The 16,800-nt window shown below is 36.0% G+C and overlaps 1 protein-coding gene across 8 annotated transcripts in view; it reads right to left on the bottom strand.

Annotated features, from left to right (window-relative positions):
• Positions 1 to 635: 635 nt before the first annotated feature.
• The window catches only part of FBXO25 (F-box protein 25), a 31,001-nt gene continuing 14,836 nt past the window's right edge, over positions 636 to 16,800 (bottom strand). For 4 of the 8 annotated variants that reach the window (XM_086875968.1, XM_086875969.1, XM_086875965.1 and 1 more), the window contains 5 exons: positions 13,777 to 13,870; positions 12,881 to 13,065; positions 10,781 to 10,963; positions 8,474 to 8,617; positions 636 to 1,821 (listed from right to left, as the gene is read on the bottom strand). In XM_086875968.1, coding sequence (XP_086732094.1) covers positions 1,732 to 1,821; positions 8,474 to 8,617; positions 10,781 to 10,963; positions 12,881 to 13,065; positions 13,777 to 13,870 — 696 coding nt within the window. In that variant the 3' untranslated portion in view covers positions 636 to 1,731. Of the gene's footprint in view, positions 1,822 to 4,412; positions 6,115 to 6,987; positions 8,618 to 10,780; positions 10,964 to 12,880; positions 13,066 to 13,776; positions 13,871 to 16,800 lie in introns of all 8 variants that reach the window. The other 4 variants (XM_086875966.1, XM_086875967.1, XM_023922517.2 and 1 more) reach the window with 2 other exon arrangements.

Genomic DNA, 16,800 nt, shown 5'->3' with positions numbered 1-16,800 from the left:
ACAGCAAAACTGCAGCCATGGTAAAGGAGCGATTAGTGGATGTCAGCCATCACCAGCTACTGTCAGGGTTACAAAGGTCATAAAGACAGGAAAGCATCTGAACTGTTACAGGAATTAAATAAATGGGATACAAATTGTTGTTAAAGGACTGCTGGGTCCTTAACAAATCCAGTGGCTACAGCAGTGCTTGGCTGAGAAAGCAAGGCTTGCAGCAATACTCTGAATGAACAGGAATAAGAATGGAGGTCCTAGGATCCACACCTGAACTGAAAGAAAAAAAATCCACAAAACCCTATATTGAAAAAGCCACAAAAATCAGCAATTCAATTCAATCACCAAGATTCAAGTTAACATAAAACTATTTCTTGAGGACATAAATATTCTCTTCTTGTGTAGCCAAAAAACAGCCTAGCTCTGCTATTACAAAAAGGCCTAATACAACAAACTACTGTAAAGCAATAGCACTAGGACTGCTTATATGCTTCTCATTCCATTACCAATTATTATAGGGAACATGTTACAGAGAGATCTTACAAGATTCAAATTGATTCACCTCTATGCACCAGAGGCTTATAGGAATAACAGATAAAAACATGATTTATTACACTGTACAAACTGGATTCAGAACAAGCAAGTGCAGAATATGGTACATGATTTATTTTTTCTGTACATTACATATTGTTAAATTTCATTGACAAATCCAAAACTTCCATAATTTTTCCTTTACCTGCTTAAGCCAAGCAATTTATTTTTTTTTCTACAGGATAGAACAAAACAGCTTCCTGGAAAATTTATGAACTGATTAACTTGGCAGAAGATGCTCCAGCTCAGACTGACTTTCAGTGTTTCTCATAGCCTGTCAGGTTAGAACCTCAGTTGGCAGCATAGTGTTCTGCCACTGTACCAGTCTAGAAACAAGCAACTACATTCTCATTAAATTTCAATAATGTCTTCTTCTTAGAAGATGAATTAATGCAGTTGCACTTGTAGACATTCCAAACAGTATAAATGAAGGCTGTAGCTACCATCAGAAAGAATTCCAGTAGCCCCAGATTGGTCTCACGAGTTTTGCAAGATGTGCTAAGATAGATTAAATGCTTAATAAAGTCCTTAAGAAAAATAAATATTTTTGCATAATGTATGTACAAAAATTGGTTGATTTCCTTCATTCATATGGGTTCAACAGCAGATATAACTTCAGTTATATTTTACTCACTAGCTCATAATAGATAATGCCACCTTCATTATGATGTAGTAAGAGTCTAAGAGAATATTGACCTATTCTTTATAATAGTGCAAATTATATGGAGGTGTTTTGAAAACCATGGCTTATAGAAAGAAGGATTAACAAAAAAACCCTCCTTTGGTCCCTGCAAGAGTAGTTTAATTCCTCCATGAAATTTTCAAAACTCCCCTACATAATTTTAACCAACTATTAAGGCGTCAAAAGCATGGATTTAAAGTTGAGATTAAAGTGATCTTTCTTGGACTTGAAAAAAAGTCCACTGGAGATTTCCTGACAATGAAATTTTCTTAATGTTTCTCCTTTCTTCCTCTCTATTCTGCACAAAAGCAATATGCCAAATGAACCTCTCTGATAATCTCCTCCATTATTTTTTTTAAACCACAATAAAACATTACACTTAAATATATTGCACAAAAAGCATAACATATCCTGCCTGACTCTTCACAAAAATGGCCACAAACACAGGAGAACAGCTACTGAACATCTCAAAATTTGAAGAGATCAATGAAATGCTGAGGAGATACTGGCATGAGACAGGTGTTTGGATCGCTGGCAGTGCAGGGGTGTCCTGTATCCTGAAAAATGAAGGAGAGAAAAAAGTTAGCTCTCTTTCCATATTCAGTCTTCCTTCACCCCCAAATTAGGAAAAAAAAATACCAAAAAGCAAACAAAAAACAACAACAACCAAATCAAACCAAAAGCAATTCACTCCTACCAATACCAGAACCTGAGTTGGAGACCTTGAAAAAGTATCATCTTCCTTATCCATTATTTTTCAATAAGCATAATAAAAAGGCACCTGCTTTGTTGAACCTAAATTATGTTTAATCAAAACCTGAAGTCATAGCTCTTGCTCTAGGGGAAAATGAGTCCCTTGCTTTGAAAATGATGGACAGCAGATACCTCCTCAAAAAACCTGAACAGTGTTTGAATTCCCAGTCTTTGCATCTTGCTACATTTTCCCCCTTGTTTTAATTTTTTCTTTCACTCCTAGCTTTTCCCCAAGTGAAATGGAAGCACTGTCTTAAAAGAAAAGATGGCACCTAGGCAAGGTAGGAATAGAGAAGTTAGACTGGTGGAAAGGCTTTGTCATTACCAATTCACTAAGCCTGCAGTGCTTTCTTTCCTCTTACGGAAATTTGACCTCAGCAGAACTGTCTGATTAAAGATTGAAATTCCTCTTTGAACAAAAAGTTCTTTTTTCCATCTTATTAAAGCCTCCTAAATGAGGGAAATGCAGAGGTGCAATGAGAAGAAATTCAATGGACATGTTAAAGAACTTGTCAATGTTGTAAGGCCCAGAAGTGTTTAAGGCTTTAAGGAGTTTCTGTCCAATGCTGGTGAACACACCATATGAGGCAAGAAAACTAGATAAATACATGACAAATAGGTCTTTACATGACTACTATGGACTTCACTGCTTTTGTTTCCATAGGAAGTGAAGTTACATGCAATGAAGTTAATAAAAGGAAAGAATCTCCAAGTGATTTTTTTTCCTCACTGCCATATTCCCACCGAAAGTCTCTGCAGCACCAAAGTGCACCAGGTGAAACACATTCTAAATACTGCTCAGCTTTTCCAGTGAAAATTGTTACTTGACAGATTCATTATCTGTGTTTTTCCATTAAGTCCATGGAGGAATACAAGAATATATCAGGTGGTATTCCCTCCTCTTCCTCCCACTCTTTTTAATAATTGCTTTAACATCACCTGAGAAACAGTTGTTAGATTCATGACACAGAGGGAAAGACAAATACACGCATAAAAAAGAAACCCAGGTAGAACTGCCTATTGGGGAAATCTGCATATGAGAAAGAACAGGTGACCAAGACCAAAACCAGAAGTGTTACACTTAACACAGTCATCTTGAGATGACATCTGCAAGGAAGAGCTGAACCACACCAGAAAACACTCTTAAAGGCAGTTGCTAATGGATTATTATCTTCTCTACCCATTGCCATGTCAATGTCATGTCATTACTTTCCTAGTTTCCAGTAAAAACCACCATCAGAATTATAATTCTGGGAAACAAGGTAAGGTTTATCCTCTTTTAGTACTTATTTGTACTCCTGAATATTTTAGACTGAGTTTGTAACATTCTGCTTTCTCTGTACATCATTATCAAAACACTTTTGAAAGTTCTACACAGTTGGGAATTACAGGTGCAATAAAAATCTCCGAGATCCGTTATTGGTGTTTTTATTAATTGAAAACCACATAAATTTTACAGTGAAGAAAGTGATGAGGACTGAAAAGAAGAATCACAACTTTCTTGTAATTATGAGTATTCCTCATTTCAAGAGAAATACATTTTCATTGGAATTACATTTAATAAAGTGTTAAAATAATTTGATTTCAATGTTTCAAAGCTAAAGCTGACTTATTTCAAAGTAAGAAGAGAATTCCCCAGGAGAAGTGTTTACTGGCAAATGTAGTAGTTTTCCTCAAAATTTAGCATAGCTAGATATTAAGAAGCTCTGTTTAAGTATTTTCATCATTTCTTCATTCAGAAGACAACAATATAATTGCTTCCCTTGACTATCCCAAGTCACATGCAGCCTGTTTTGGGGAATTAATTTTCAGAGAAATTCTCCATAAAAATTAAATATGACTACAGCATTCCAAGTGCAATAAAATCAATTTTTGTACCTTTGTATGAAAGTTATCTGAGGTTCATGTTACTCTTCAGATTTAAGTATCAAATTAAATACATCAGGGAATGCCGAAAACAGTTTATAACAACACTGAGCACAGAGAAACCTATTTCTTAGCAAAATCTGTCTGATCTCACTGACACCTATGCTCATTAGAAATTGATTTATGGCTCCTAGTTTAAATGGCTTTAAGAAGGATTATGGCAGTAAGAAAATATGAAATAATAAAATATATTATATAATATAATAAAATATGTATTATATATTATATATATTATTTATTATAATGTTATATATAATATGATAAAAGACAAAATGATGAAAAACTGATATGGGATGTCATCACTATCTTTACCTAAAAGGGAACAAGAAACAAACTATTCCTGCCACTAAATTGATGTGCAGAAACAAAAATCAAAACAAATAGCACCAGATGATTAGAAAGGAACACATTATTCACTTTGACATTATGGAACAATCAGCAATGAAAACAGGTGAGACACAGGAAATACCTGGAGTAACAAAGCAAGGTGGTAGTCCTTTGAGATCACGAAGAAGGAAGCAGGAAGGAGAGCCATAAGGTAAAAGAAGCAGAGTTAAGGTTTATTTAAGAAAAGGTTCATAAGCCATTTAGAAAAAGTCTTTTATTCTTGTGGTGAATACAAGCAGCTTTGTGAGAACCAAAATTGGCACAAGTCGCAAGAAGACCAAAACCAAGTGTTATGCGAAGTGATTACACTGTTTTCATAAAGCCCTGGAAACTGGAAGAAGAAAAGGCATTTCAGCTTCTGTAGCCATATCTGAGGTAACTGAAAAGCGCTACTCAGTAAGCTAAGGAAAATAAAAGAATCTGCCACAACTGCAATGGTGCCTAGTGGAACAGAAGAAATAGTATAGAGAAGGTACTCACAGAGGCATCACACAATAATTAGTCATTACTTCTGCACTACTGAAATTATGGGGTTTTATCAGTTTCATCATGGACAAATCCTTTAGCAAGAAGTCATTTTGAAAACAGATGTTCAATAAGAAAATTTTCTTACAACTCCCTCCTAACATGTAAGAGTACAAAAGTCACTGAACTTCCTAGAAAGAACTTAGGAGACTCCTATGTGCTATATACAAATTTCTTAGGTTACAGATTTTAGACAAGTACAGGAATACAAATGCCTCTTCCTAAAAACTCCTAAAGGCTTGTTAAAAACCCACTATGAGTATTACAACATACTGAAAAAGTGAAAAGTCATTCCCCTACTTTAACAGTTCAACAGATTACTCAATTCAGCAGCCATCAGTCCCTTCTTTTGCAAGGCCTTCTTTGAAAAGAACACAAAACAGAGAGCTCCAAGAATTTCCTGTGTGTAGCCCTCTCACATTGTCAGCAATTACATTATATTATCAATTTCATAAATTGCTGAAAATTCTCACCTCTAGCTAGGCACGTGCTTTTGGGCTATTTCAGATCCTCATGGATTTGGTTCTTAGAAACTCCTAACTCTCAGGACGCTTACTCAAAACTACAATTTACTTGCATCAAGGACTTCCCTCAGTGTAAATAGTTTCCCTAAGCAGTCTCATGCTTATGCACCACTTCTCTGTCTCCAAAAACAATTTATATAGAGAGCAGTCACGTTCCTTTTTAGCTTTAACACAGCTGGGTTAAGAGAAATTAATCATTCCTAGTCTTCTTCATGCCCTGATCACTTTAGCACATTTTTCTTTGCTTTGTTTTGCTTTGTTCTTTAATGAAGCAAGAAAAATAAAAATAGATGCCTTAGGAAGAAGCGTTCAGATTCTGCCTGAAGTTCTTCTGAATGACCTTGGAAACAAAAGTTGCCCGACATCTAAATTATACCATTAAAACAAGAAACAAAATTTTTACATATTATCAGCTATCTAAAGAATACAGTGCTTCCATTTGTTTCAAGATTCAAACACTTGCCACTTTTCCTCTGTAAAGTGACTGTGATTTCTCTTTTAAAATTAGGATTTGGTGACAGTGTTTTTGTTAGCTTTTTGCTTTGTTTATTTTGGGGTTTTCTTGCTATGCATTACAGATATAATTGCATGTCAAGCACACATATACATATTTAGTTTAACAACCTTTCAATCAAGCATGATACTGAAGATTGAATAAATTGCCAAAGCCTGAAAAAAGTTTGATTAAAGAATATTTTCACCTAGCACAGGATTTATCTAGAATTAAAAAAGTACCTCCTGTCCCTTTTGCCCCTCACCCCTGCTTTACTTCTCACCTCCCTTTAGCAAGCTTGGGAAAGAATATAGACACAAGAGTCTGAAAAAAAAAAAAGCACACTATTTTTTTTCCCCATATAGCTGAGTGACCAGCCTACTTGACCTACATTGCTCTGTAAAAGGAGAGATGGTATTTCAGATGAACAATTAACTTGTCCCTGCCAATAAGGGTTCCAATTATGCATAAATCAATTAATTTAAAAATCTATTTCAGCCTGATCATCATTTACTTTAAGCCAGAGACAAGGCTTAGATGCCAAGACTAGAGAAGGAATACTGCAGTGTAGGCTCACAGCATGATCAGGAGCCCAGCCTCCTGCTCAAAGCAGGCTAAGCTGGGAGATCAGATCAGGCTTGTTTGAGCTTTATTCAGTCAGTTCTTGAGCACACCCAAGGTTGAAACTGCATCAGCTCTATCCTCAAACTGTACCCTTGCTTGGCTGTCCTCGTGGCAGGCACTTATGTCCCCCTGAAACAGTCTTCTCCAGCACTCCCCACAGGGCAAGTCCTCCAGTCTCCCTGATTATATGACCCTCACCTGAACTTCATCTGCTTTATCAGTATCTTCCTTGTGCTGGGAGTCTCTCTGGCTGCAGTATCCCAGATGGTCTAAAGAGTGCTGCATGAAAAGGGATAATGGCTTTCCTCAGCCTGCTGACACTGCTCTTGTTTAAACAGCCAATCCCCAACACCTGCTCCAGCACATTTGTGCAGATGCACACAATCAATCTATAACTACACTGTCACTTTAAGATCTGCCCAAATCTCTAGGATGAGGCAGTCAGCACTGGAATGGTGACCTAGGAGGTACTTTTCATCAATCTAAAGTACTTTTAGAACTTCTTGTGCTGTGTTTTAAAGAATTTAAAAGTCCATAATGAGCCCCATTATTCCAGCAGGAGACTGGAGAAGGTGTCTTGTCACCTTGACTACTATAATCTACTACTGGAATCCTACTGCAATCTGCATAGGTTCATCTGCCTCTTACTGTCACACCATCTCCAAAGTTAATATGTAATTCCAAACACATTTAAAGTAATTCATAATATTAGAGACTTGCACTTTCAATTTTATTAAGATCAAAATGAGAGAAATGTAGTGTAGAAAGCATTAACTCTACACAGCTAAGGCAGACAATCCAGAGAAATCTGATACCACAAATGCCCATCTAAATGCACCTGTGCCTACCTTTGAAGTTTCCCCTTTCAAAGAGAGTCTTTACCCTACATATTGAGCTACATACTAAATACTTATTCTGCTGTAATGAAAGTTCTCAGTCATTCTTGGCACAGATTCTTCAGAAAATGCTCAGGCTTTTCACAGTAGAAGCCAATTCTGACTACCTGCTTTTCTAATGTTAATTTTGCAAAACATTACTATCTGGAAGGGCTCCCCTGATATCAAAAATACTCAAAGATAACATCATTAAGGAACATGTTATTTCTAGCAGGAATTAGCTTATCCTGCTAAACAGCCTAGGTTTTTTGAAGGAAAATTAAAAATCCTCACGCTGACATACAACTTGTCCTGAAAATCACAGAAAGATGACACAAGAGCAATTAATTTATGCTAATGAGAATATGAGTAATATGAGTATTTTACAAGATTTCTCAAACTTTGCTTGCTCTTTACTGTCCACATAACACTACCCAAATCTGATCTTTCAGCTGTAAAATTAAAGAAGTCTTACTAACTAGAAGGCTCTGTTACAGTGCAACACAGTAAAAGCAAGATTATGTAATTAAAAAATTAAAGAAGATAATGCCCTACTGAAATTAAAATCATCCTGTAAGACAGCACATGCTTCATGGTAAACCTCAAAACAAGGGTAAAACACACTCTGGATGAAGTTTTAAACATTCCTCCAAGCTTCTTATGAGATAGATGGAATAATATTAAAAATACAGAGCTCTACATCAATGTGGTAGGAAAAAATGTAGCAATTATTTCTCATTAGACATGTATTGATTACCATGGCATCATTAAGAACACTAACTTCAGACCAGTCCCTCACAATTTTCCATAAGATCAATTTAATAAAAGTAGACAGAATAACTCTTTCCACATGGCACTTGTCATTGCAACTCTGAGTATTGAGGTTATCAGATATCAAGAAATAAGGCAAGATTAAGAACAACTTTAGAATTTAACACAGATTTTATATGGAAGTTTTATACATTATTTTAAAATTAGATATTAGTTATCCAATCACCTTTCACATGAGAAAGGTGATAAGATGACCATAATATTTTTCCTTGCAGATGATTACCAGTAGCTATTTGAACTTATTTCTGATGATCTGTTCTAAAGCTCTTACCTTCCAAAACAGAATACTACAGTGTCGACAGAAATGTAAGGTGTCCCCGTACTGTTCCTTTATTGGGTAATATTTCTGAAGTGCAAAGTACATCAGCTTCCAGTCAATGTGACCTTTCTCTGATGGAATCAAATGCCTACAAAACTAGACATAAAATTAATATCTTCCTTTAAAATTGTTATAGTTAATTCAGGCAAAGGACAGGGGAAGGTGGGGGGAAGGCAGTTAAACTGAAGTTTTGTAACTAAGATTCTTTGAAGTCAGTATTATGACATCATACATCTCTGCAAAGCAGTGAGAGAGATCTGGCCACAAAAAAGATGGAAGGCAACGACTAAAAATAGTAGAGTGCATATTTGCCAAGTAAAACTAGGCCATACACAGCTGATCTAATTCTACTGTCTCAAAATTATTCTAATTATAGTCAAGAAGCATTTAACAAAACAGTATTTAGAGCTGTAAGCAATTAATTTTATCCTTTAAAAAAACCCAAACCACTCAGGAATGAGATTTAAAAACATGATCACGCATTACAGATAGAGGTTTTCTGTCAAAGCATTATGGATTTAAATAAAGCTCTTCCTTTAATTTTAAAAGCATACATACATTGTTTTTTACATTTGGTTGTGATCTTTCTAGGATAGCAATAGTTAGTGATTGATGTATTTCTTGACGACCTAATCTTCATGTAAAGATTAGCTGCTACACAACAGGTATTCCTCCACAGCTTGAGAGACAGACAAGGTTTATTAAGTATGTATTATAAAAGACTTCTGTTCCACTCAGTGTGATTAATGCTAGTACATTGAGGGCTTTCTTCATTCAGAAGACAATTCCTGAATGGAGAGAGGATAGCACTGCCTTCTGCTTACAGCTACACTTCACTTTGTTTCATAACTCATTTTTTCCAAAAGTGCTCATCAGATATCAATTATGTTTTCATGGTTGTTTCAATGGCCCAACAAACACAGCAGAGGACAGAAAAACACAACCTAACATAATTCTGTGGCTTATTAAGCCAGTATACTTTTAAAGGGAAGAAGCAGAATTTGATATGGGAATATCATTAGATAATAACTTAGTAAGAAATTGAATGTGAACATGCAGGAACACACTGGAAACACTGTGTAAAAGAGTACTTTATGGGCACAAGGACAGATAATTTCTCTGAAATCCTTAAGGATCTTTTTCCCTACATTATCCTACTATGAGAAGTTACTCTCCAACCAGTTTTGCCACTGTTCAATAAAGTTTACCTCATCTACCTTCAAAATCCACTCAACTGCTTTGTTATCTTTGTAACTTCACCTTGTATTCTTTTGGGCTGCTTCTGAAGATGGATTTTCAGTTTACTTTTGTCTGTCTAGTTTTTCTACAGTTAATTCTAAAACCTTTCATCTGACAAAAAAAAATATTATTTGGGTGAATGGTGCATGAGTAAACTGAGCTTCAGTTCTGTCTTCCCCACTACAGTAATATTTAATCTGGTAGTCACCAAGCAACTTCAACCTACCGGATTTAAGAATGGGCACTTTGGCTTCCTCCAGTACAGAATGTACTTGGTTTCAAAAATCCTTCCTCCAGCTCTGATGAGGTACTTTCTACTTTCTTAGGTTTATTTTCACCTACTCTGATTTTTTCCCAGCATTTATTAATGTCAGAAAATGAAGACAGTTCTGGAGTCATTCCTGGATTAATTTAATGCTCTTTATGAGGAAGTGACAGGAAAGTACTGTTTCTATTTCTGTTATTAATTTCAAAGCATTTGTTCTAGTCTTAGCAAAAATTCAATTTGGCTTCTCCAGAATTTTCATGTAACTTAAAAGTTTGAGCAATTTGTCTGCCTACCTTAGCTGGTAAATCAAGCTCTACTACAGAGGAACACTTTCAAGGTATCCTCCACAACACTGGTTAGGCAGTTTTTAAAAAAGCCCATCCTGCAACCATTGTGCAGTAATCGTGAATATTCTCTGTATTTGGGGCTTGATTCCTCCTCAATATTGCATTCAGTATGTCTGTGAGTTTAGGATAACTATGGGGCTGTTTCCCAAGGAGAAGTAATTCTCTGGATAGAGGATATGTACCATCTCAAGGAAACAGCCTTATTATTGTGAGTTACTCTATTCATACTGAATGCAATATTTAGGAGGAATCAAGCCCCAAATACAGAGAATATTCACGATTGCTGCACAATGATACACCACCTTAAAAAGGGCAAGCTCATGCTCCATTATTAGCATATGATACCAAAAGGGCTACATTTATACAAATAATAAAATGTATTATACAAATAATAAAATGTATTACCTGTTTTTCTGCAAAATGGTATTGGCAGAGTTTTTTCCACAACTGTCTGTCTTCACTAAGCATGTACAAAGTTGGGGTCACTTGACCCAGAGTAATAATGTCCCAGCCATCAGAGAACCTGTACAAGATGTTATTCAGCATATGGAGAGGGAGATCGCTAAGCGTAAGTCCATTGTTGACTTGCTGGAAATAAGAGTTGAAGACTTTTAGCTACAAAAACATGGCAGTATGGAGAACAAATAAGACTATTTACTTTAGAAGCATCTTGGGTCTTAGTTTAGTTTTTTTCAAATCATTGAGTAAAATCTATGGTTAATGCTTGCCTACAATTATTCTATAACTGCTGTTGAAAATTTAAATGACTAAAGGTACAGAAGCAACAAACTGTAAGCTTTATAACTCATAGCTTTCCTTCTATTAAATAAACATATCCTAAAATCATTATTTTAATCTCAAGTAATTTTTGAAATACTTCTCTCAAAATAGTATTATGCAGTCTTGAAAACTATAATACAGTCAATTCCATCTCTAGTGTGCTAAAGCCTTAGCAATAAGAAAGGCATAAACCAATTATTTCTAACTTAATGGATCTACAGTAACTTGTAACTTCAGTAACTTACTGAAACTACAGTTTCTCAATTTTTGCTAACAGACAAAACACATGTTAACCTGCCTTAAGACAACTAGAGTACAGAATAGAATACAGAATACAGGACTGAAGACCAGAGGTACAAAATGAAAGCATTTTAGAAGTCAGAGGCAGAAGAGAGTGGGATAATTTCTGAAGTCTGGAGAAAGTTCCCCTCATTTATAAATGAGAAGATCTGCTGAGGTGACAGATGAGAGCACTGAGAAAGTTTTCATTAAGACTATACACCTCTGTGACCTGTGGTGGGGTAAGCTACAGCACAGCTCCTACTGAAGCTGGAGCCCACAGTGCCAGGTGGCAGAGGCCCAGCAGGCTGGAGGCAGCATCCCAGCTGGCAGGGAGGGAGCATGGGCAGCTGCCAGCCCCAGGGAACAGAGCTGCCCTGTCACAAGGTGGTGACAGCACAGCAGCCCTGCACTTCCTTCCCAGTCATTCACCTTGCTTATAGACCACACTCAGAACATCTGGTGCAAACAGAGTCATCTGGTGCAAACGCTGCTGGGGCTGAGGAATGAATGTGAGCACTACAGATGCAAGATTTGTCATGGGCTACTTCAGCCAGTGCAAAACAGCTCCAAGGGAAGTGTCAGGCTGGAAGGAAACAGGCCCAGCAGTAACTGCACTGTCTCAGAAGTGTCTGTGCTGTGGCTGCCTGGCACATGCAAACTGCTGAGACCAAGTTTCTCATTTCTCCTTTCTATTTCAAAAGTAGATGGTTTATTCAGATAACCAGCTCTCACAGAAAGGACAATTTCAAATTTTTATAGCTGAAAGCCAGTAGATAAAACACTTGTATGACTTTACATTGAGCAATATCTTATAGCATTTCTTCCTGGAGTAACCCAGTTAGATTAAAAAAATTTGTCTGCTTATCATCTGAAGTTTTCACTATAAAACCCTGGAACAGTGCATACCACATGCTTTGAACACTGTCACATGAGCATCTGGATGCTGAAGTCATTATCTTTTTTTTTTTCACAAAAGCAACTGTGCTAATGAATAAATCTGTAAAACTGCTCCTTGAGTATTTTCTATCTTTCTTTCTATCTTTCTTTCTGTTTTCTTGATACACCTCCAAAATGTCTTTTAGATTTTTATTTCGTCAGTTGCAGAAAATTTATTTTGGAACTAAAAACTGTGGCTTTTCCCCCATGTCTATCTGACAAACTAGACAGATTTTCTTTTTCCCAATCAAATAAATTTAAAAAAAATTGTATCTATACATGTCTACTACAAAGCAGAAGTACAGACATTGCAGTAGTTTTCATTAGAGAAAAGCTATTTAAACATTAGAAAGTTGATGCCAAAGAGTTAATTTCACATTACTTCTTTATAACACAAACCAAGTAAAACTGTTTAAACTGTATTTGAAACTTGGTTCACTTACAAATCCTCATACTCAACACAATTCCCCTCCCCCAAATATTAATTAATATGATTTAATAATACACCTTGTTCATTTGAAGATTTTTTAATTGTTGCTGCCACAGAAGGATAGTTTCTAGTCGACAAATCCAAATATTGATGTTGCCTACCAACACAGATTTTCCTACTCCCCTGATCAGTATACAGAGAGTAGAACTCAGATCCTGTAGAAGATCTTTGATCAACCGTGGATTATATTGGTCTTCCATAACTGGAAAACAAAACAAAGCCAATACAATTTTGGTTGACAGAGTTAACCAAGCAAATAGCTCAAGCCAATCAACACTTTTTTTTTTAGATAAATTAATTACAAATCAATTGCTTGTGTACAAATAACTACCCTAATTCCCACCATGACATTCATTGGTGCTGTTCCTTACATGCAAGATCAATAATAAACAATTTCACAGACAAAAATTCATGCTATGCATTTAATAAACAATGCTAAACAGGTAGTTATAAATCAAATTTCTTTGGTTCAAAGCAGACAGTATAACATCTCCATTTAGTGTAGTTACCAGAAAAAAATAAAAATCAATATAATGTAATGGCTTTTTCTTAAAATACTTAAAACGTATGTTTTTTGAGTCTCAGTATATCATTCAAACTTAAACCCAAGCATTTTATTAACCTAAAAGCTTTCATATTTTGTCAAGTGCATAATTTAACAGTAAGCAATAGTTTTCAAATAGAATCTAAATGTCAATTTCTCTAACCTCTTTCAATAGACTTAATTTAATAACTAAGAGAAAACAACTTACTGCAATCATGTGATGGGAAGTATGAAACCTGGCACTAATTAAGTATGCTATTGCTATGATTTACAATGTAAAAATGGTAATAAAACTAACAAAACCACAGTCGATAGCTTAGTTACAGCAATTAAATCTGAACAGTCAGATTACAAATCCTTAGGTCTTACCCTTCTGCACAATTTTGTCCAAAATGTTAAAGTAGTTCTTCTGTGCTGCACCACTCAGTGAAGTTAACTGGGATTTTGCAATTAACTGCAAAAGCTATGACAAAAAATTATAAGTCAGAAGAATGACAGAAGGATGGTTTTAAATGCACACAGTGCAATACACTCACCTACAACAGCCTGCATTGGCATTTTGTGAAAATGTAACTACAGACTTCAGAAGACAAAGCAAGACATGTGGAAAGCTTTAAGAATTCTCATTGGAATCCCATGAACAATTTCTGGAGGATGTACATTTTCAAAATACTGTACAAATACTTATCTCTGGTGCTTATCTGTGACAAATCACATGACGTACAGACTTGGAGCTGTAGTGAAGCAACAAAGAGAGTCTGTTTTGCGGGCTCACAAATACAGATGGGACCCTAGATGTTGCTATGTCCTGAAGTCCCTGACAGATATAGTGGCCAGGAACATCACTCTGAACTGATACCAGCTACCAGAATTATAGCTTCTGAGTGAAAATATACTGGTCAAACTGAAGTGTGATGGATTCTCTATTCAAGGAGAAGAAATACTCTCTTTTGCCTAAATGAAGCAAAAAACAATTTTTGTATTTGACCTACATGCAGGTCTCTAGTAGAATAAACCACAGTGATCTAATAATGAGCAGTGTACATACCATGTCAGTAACTTTCTCTTAACTATTATAGTAAGGATCTCCTAGCTGTCCACACATCTCTGAAACCACTGTGAGCAAAAAAAGTGACAAGAACAGTGGCAATGGTTTAGGCCAAAATAATCAAAACAGCTTAAGTTCTTGCCACACATGAATGCCAAGCTATAGCTATTAGAGGCAGCCCTTGCTCCATTCTGGCACATTTGCTTTTACATTTCAGATTAAGTTTCGTAGCTGATAAGAACCATTACCTCTTCAACAAAAAATGGTCTCTTATTATGAGAGACTTTGATGCTGTGACACCATTGCAATGTTTAGAGGTGTGGCACTGAGCCTTGCAATTGCACTTTATGACAATGAGATCAGAACAAGTGTTTCCAACACACTCTAAAGGGAAAGAATGGAGCAGAAAACAGCATTCCCTACAGAGTGCTCTGGTGTAGGGAAGCATAAAGTGTTGGCACAGAGGATGAAAAAGACTAAGCTTGCCAAAAATTATATTGTATCTTCATTTCTAAAACACCAATTTGACACTTCACTCAACATTCATTTTCCTTGGGAGGAAGAAAGAATACACCTGTTCTCTCCCTGGTTTAATGTTACTTCTGGCTTCTCTACACGATTTCTGACAAAACATTATGTACTATGAAAGGAAGAAATAACGTCCTGATGTATTTAAATACAAGCAACCTAGTCTTGAAAACTGTATAAATAGATATCAGAATCTCTTTCTTGGCTTCAAAGCTTATTAGTTTGATTAATAATTTAGAACACACCTAGAGGTCTCTGGTAGTCTGCCAGTTCAAGCAAGTAGGTACATCTCCCTTGATTAATTTAAAACAAAAAAATCAGTTATGTCACTCAGTCTAAAGATCAAATCAAACAAATTCCATGCAGAGCCATGGCTTATGTTGTCCACTAAAAATTGTAACTTTGAATGGATCATCAAAACCCACCCATATCAAATTCAATGTATCAGAATTTAAGAGCTACAAAGTTATCAATACATTACAGCACCAACAAATACAAAAAAAACTAACTCATCCTACCTTCTCCCCCCCACTGCCCATCCTAAAAGGGCCCTGGATAGAGATCAATATTAACTTTTAATAATGAATGGCATATTTTTAGTTGGAGAATCATCTTGATGGTCTGGGATCAAAGAAGAGCTAGAATAGGGTCTGGTCTTTAAAAACAGTATTCCTGATTTATACCTTGCTATCAACAAACAGCCACCACCTCAGGGGAACTGATGCAAAGGTGTGATTAAAGTTTTGTATTAGTAAAACAATTCTAAATTTTAAAAATTCCAAATAAATTCTAAAACATTTAAAGGATTTCAAAAGTCTATCTACTATTTTAAATTCACCCAGATTTCTTAGGGTCTGCTAGTAGCAGAATAATGGTTTGGATTGCAAAGCCAAATTTCTGAATTTTAAAGTACTGCTCCTTTCTCAGTGATCTTAAGCCTGGCTGACTAAACCAGCATTTTATATTTCTTGGTGAACAGAAGAAAAACTGGTCAACATGCTTATGCTGGACTTTGCACTTTGACTTGATCAACTGTTTTGAGCAACCCAGTTTAGGCACTGCAGCATCTAAAACAAACGCAAAATTCTAGATCTGCATTCCTTTTACCTGCTTGCTGTTCAAGTGAGGTACCCAAAAGTGACACCATTAATTTCTAATCACCTTTTTTAAGTGCTTTGTTCTTTCTTCTTTCTACTGTTCAAGGCTGAAAAGTCTTGGGAAGGATCAGAGCTCTTGGTTTTGCTCCCAAAACAGCATTAAAAAGTAATGCTCTAAACCACAACACATACATGTACCAAAAAAACCCCAAGCCCTGCAAGGTGAAAAAGGCAAGTACCCTAACCACTAGCAAATCTTTTCTGCTTTGTTTCCACATCTCTTGTTTTTCTGAAAGTACAATACATTGCCTCAGCTTCATGGGGATGGACAGAATGTGTTTTCTCTCCAAATAGTCCACAGCCTAGTGGCAAGGGTGTTCTCCTGGTATGTTTATTTAATTTTTATTTGTGTCTTTTCAAGTTCTGTATGCATTCCAATAAATACAATACTTGTGAACAGCCTCACCACTGAATAGAACTCTAGTCCTGATATGACTCACATTTTGAGCTTCTCTAGGAGTTGGGACAAGCACTTTACTACCTCAAGTTGGACAACAAAATAAACCTGGGGCAAGAAAGAGATCAGTATCCCCAAAAAAGGCATTTCAAAGTGGGCAGCTGGTGAGGCATTGAGGTAATTAAGGCTGGAGTCTCAAGTTTTAAGGAATGCTAACAAAGGTAAATGCAGAGGTATCTTGTCCTTGATTAAAAAAAACCAAA

Source organism: Cyanistes caeruleus, chromosome 2 (genome assembly GCF_971803275.1).
Source record: "Cyanistes caeruleus chromosome 2, bCyaCae1.hap1.1, whole genome shotgun sequence".
Taxonomy (NCBI): Eukaryota; Metazoa; Chordata; class Aves; order Passeriformes; family Paridae; genus Cyanistes; species Cyanistes caeruleus.
Note: the sequence above shows the minus strand (reverse complement) of the source record. Positions and strands in the feature narration are given on the sequence as shown.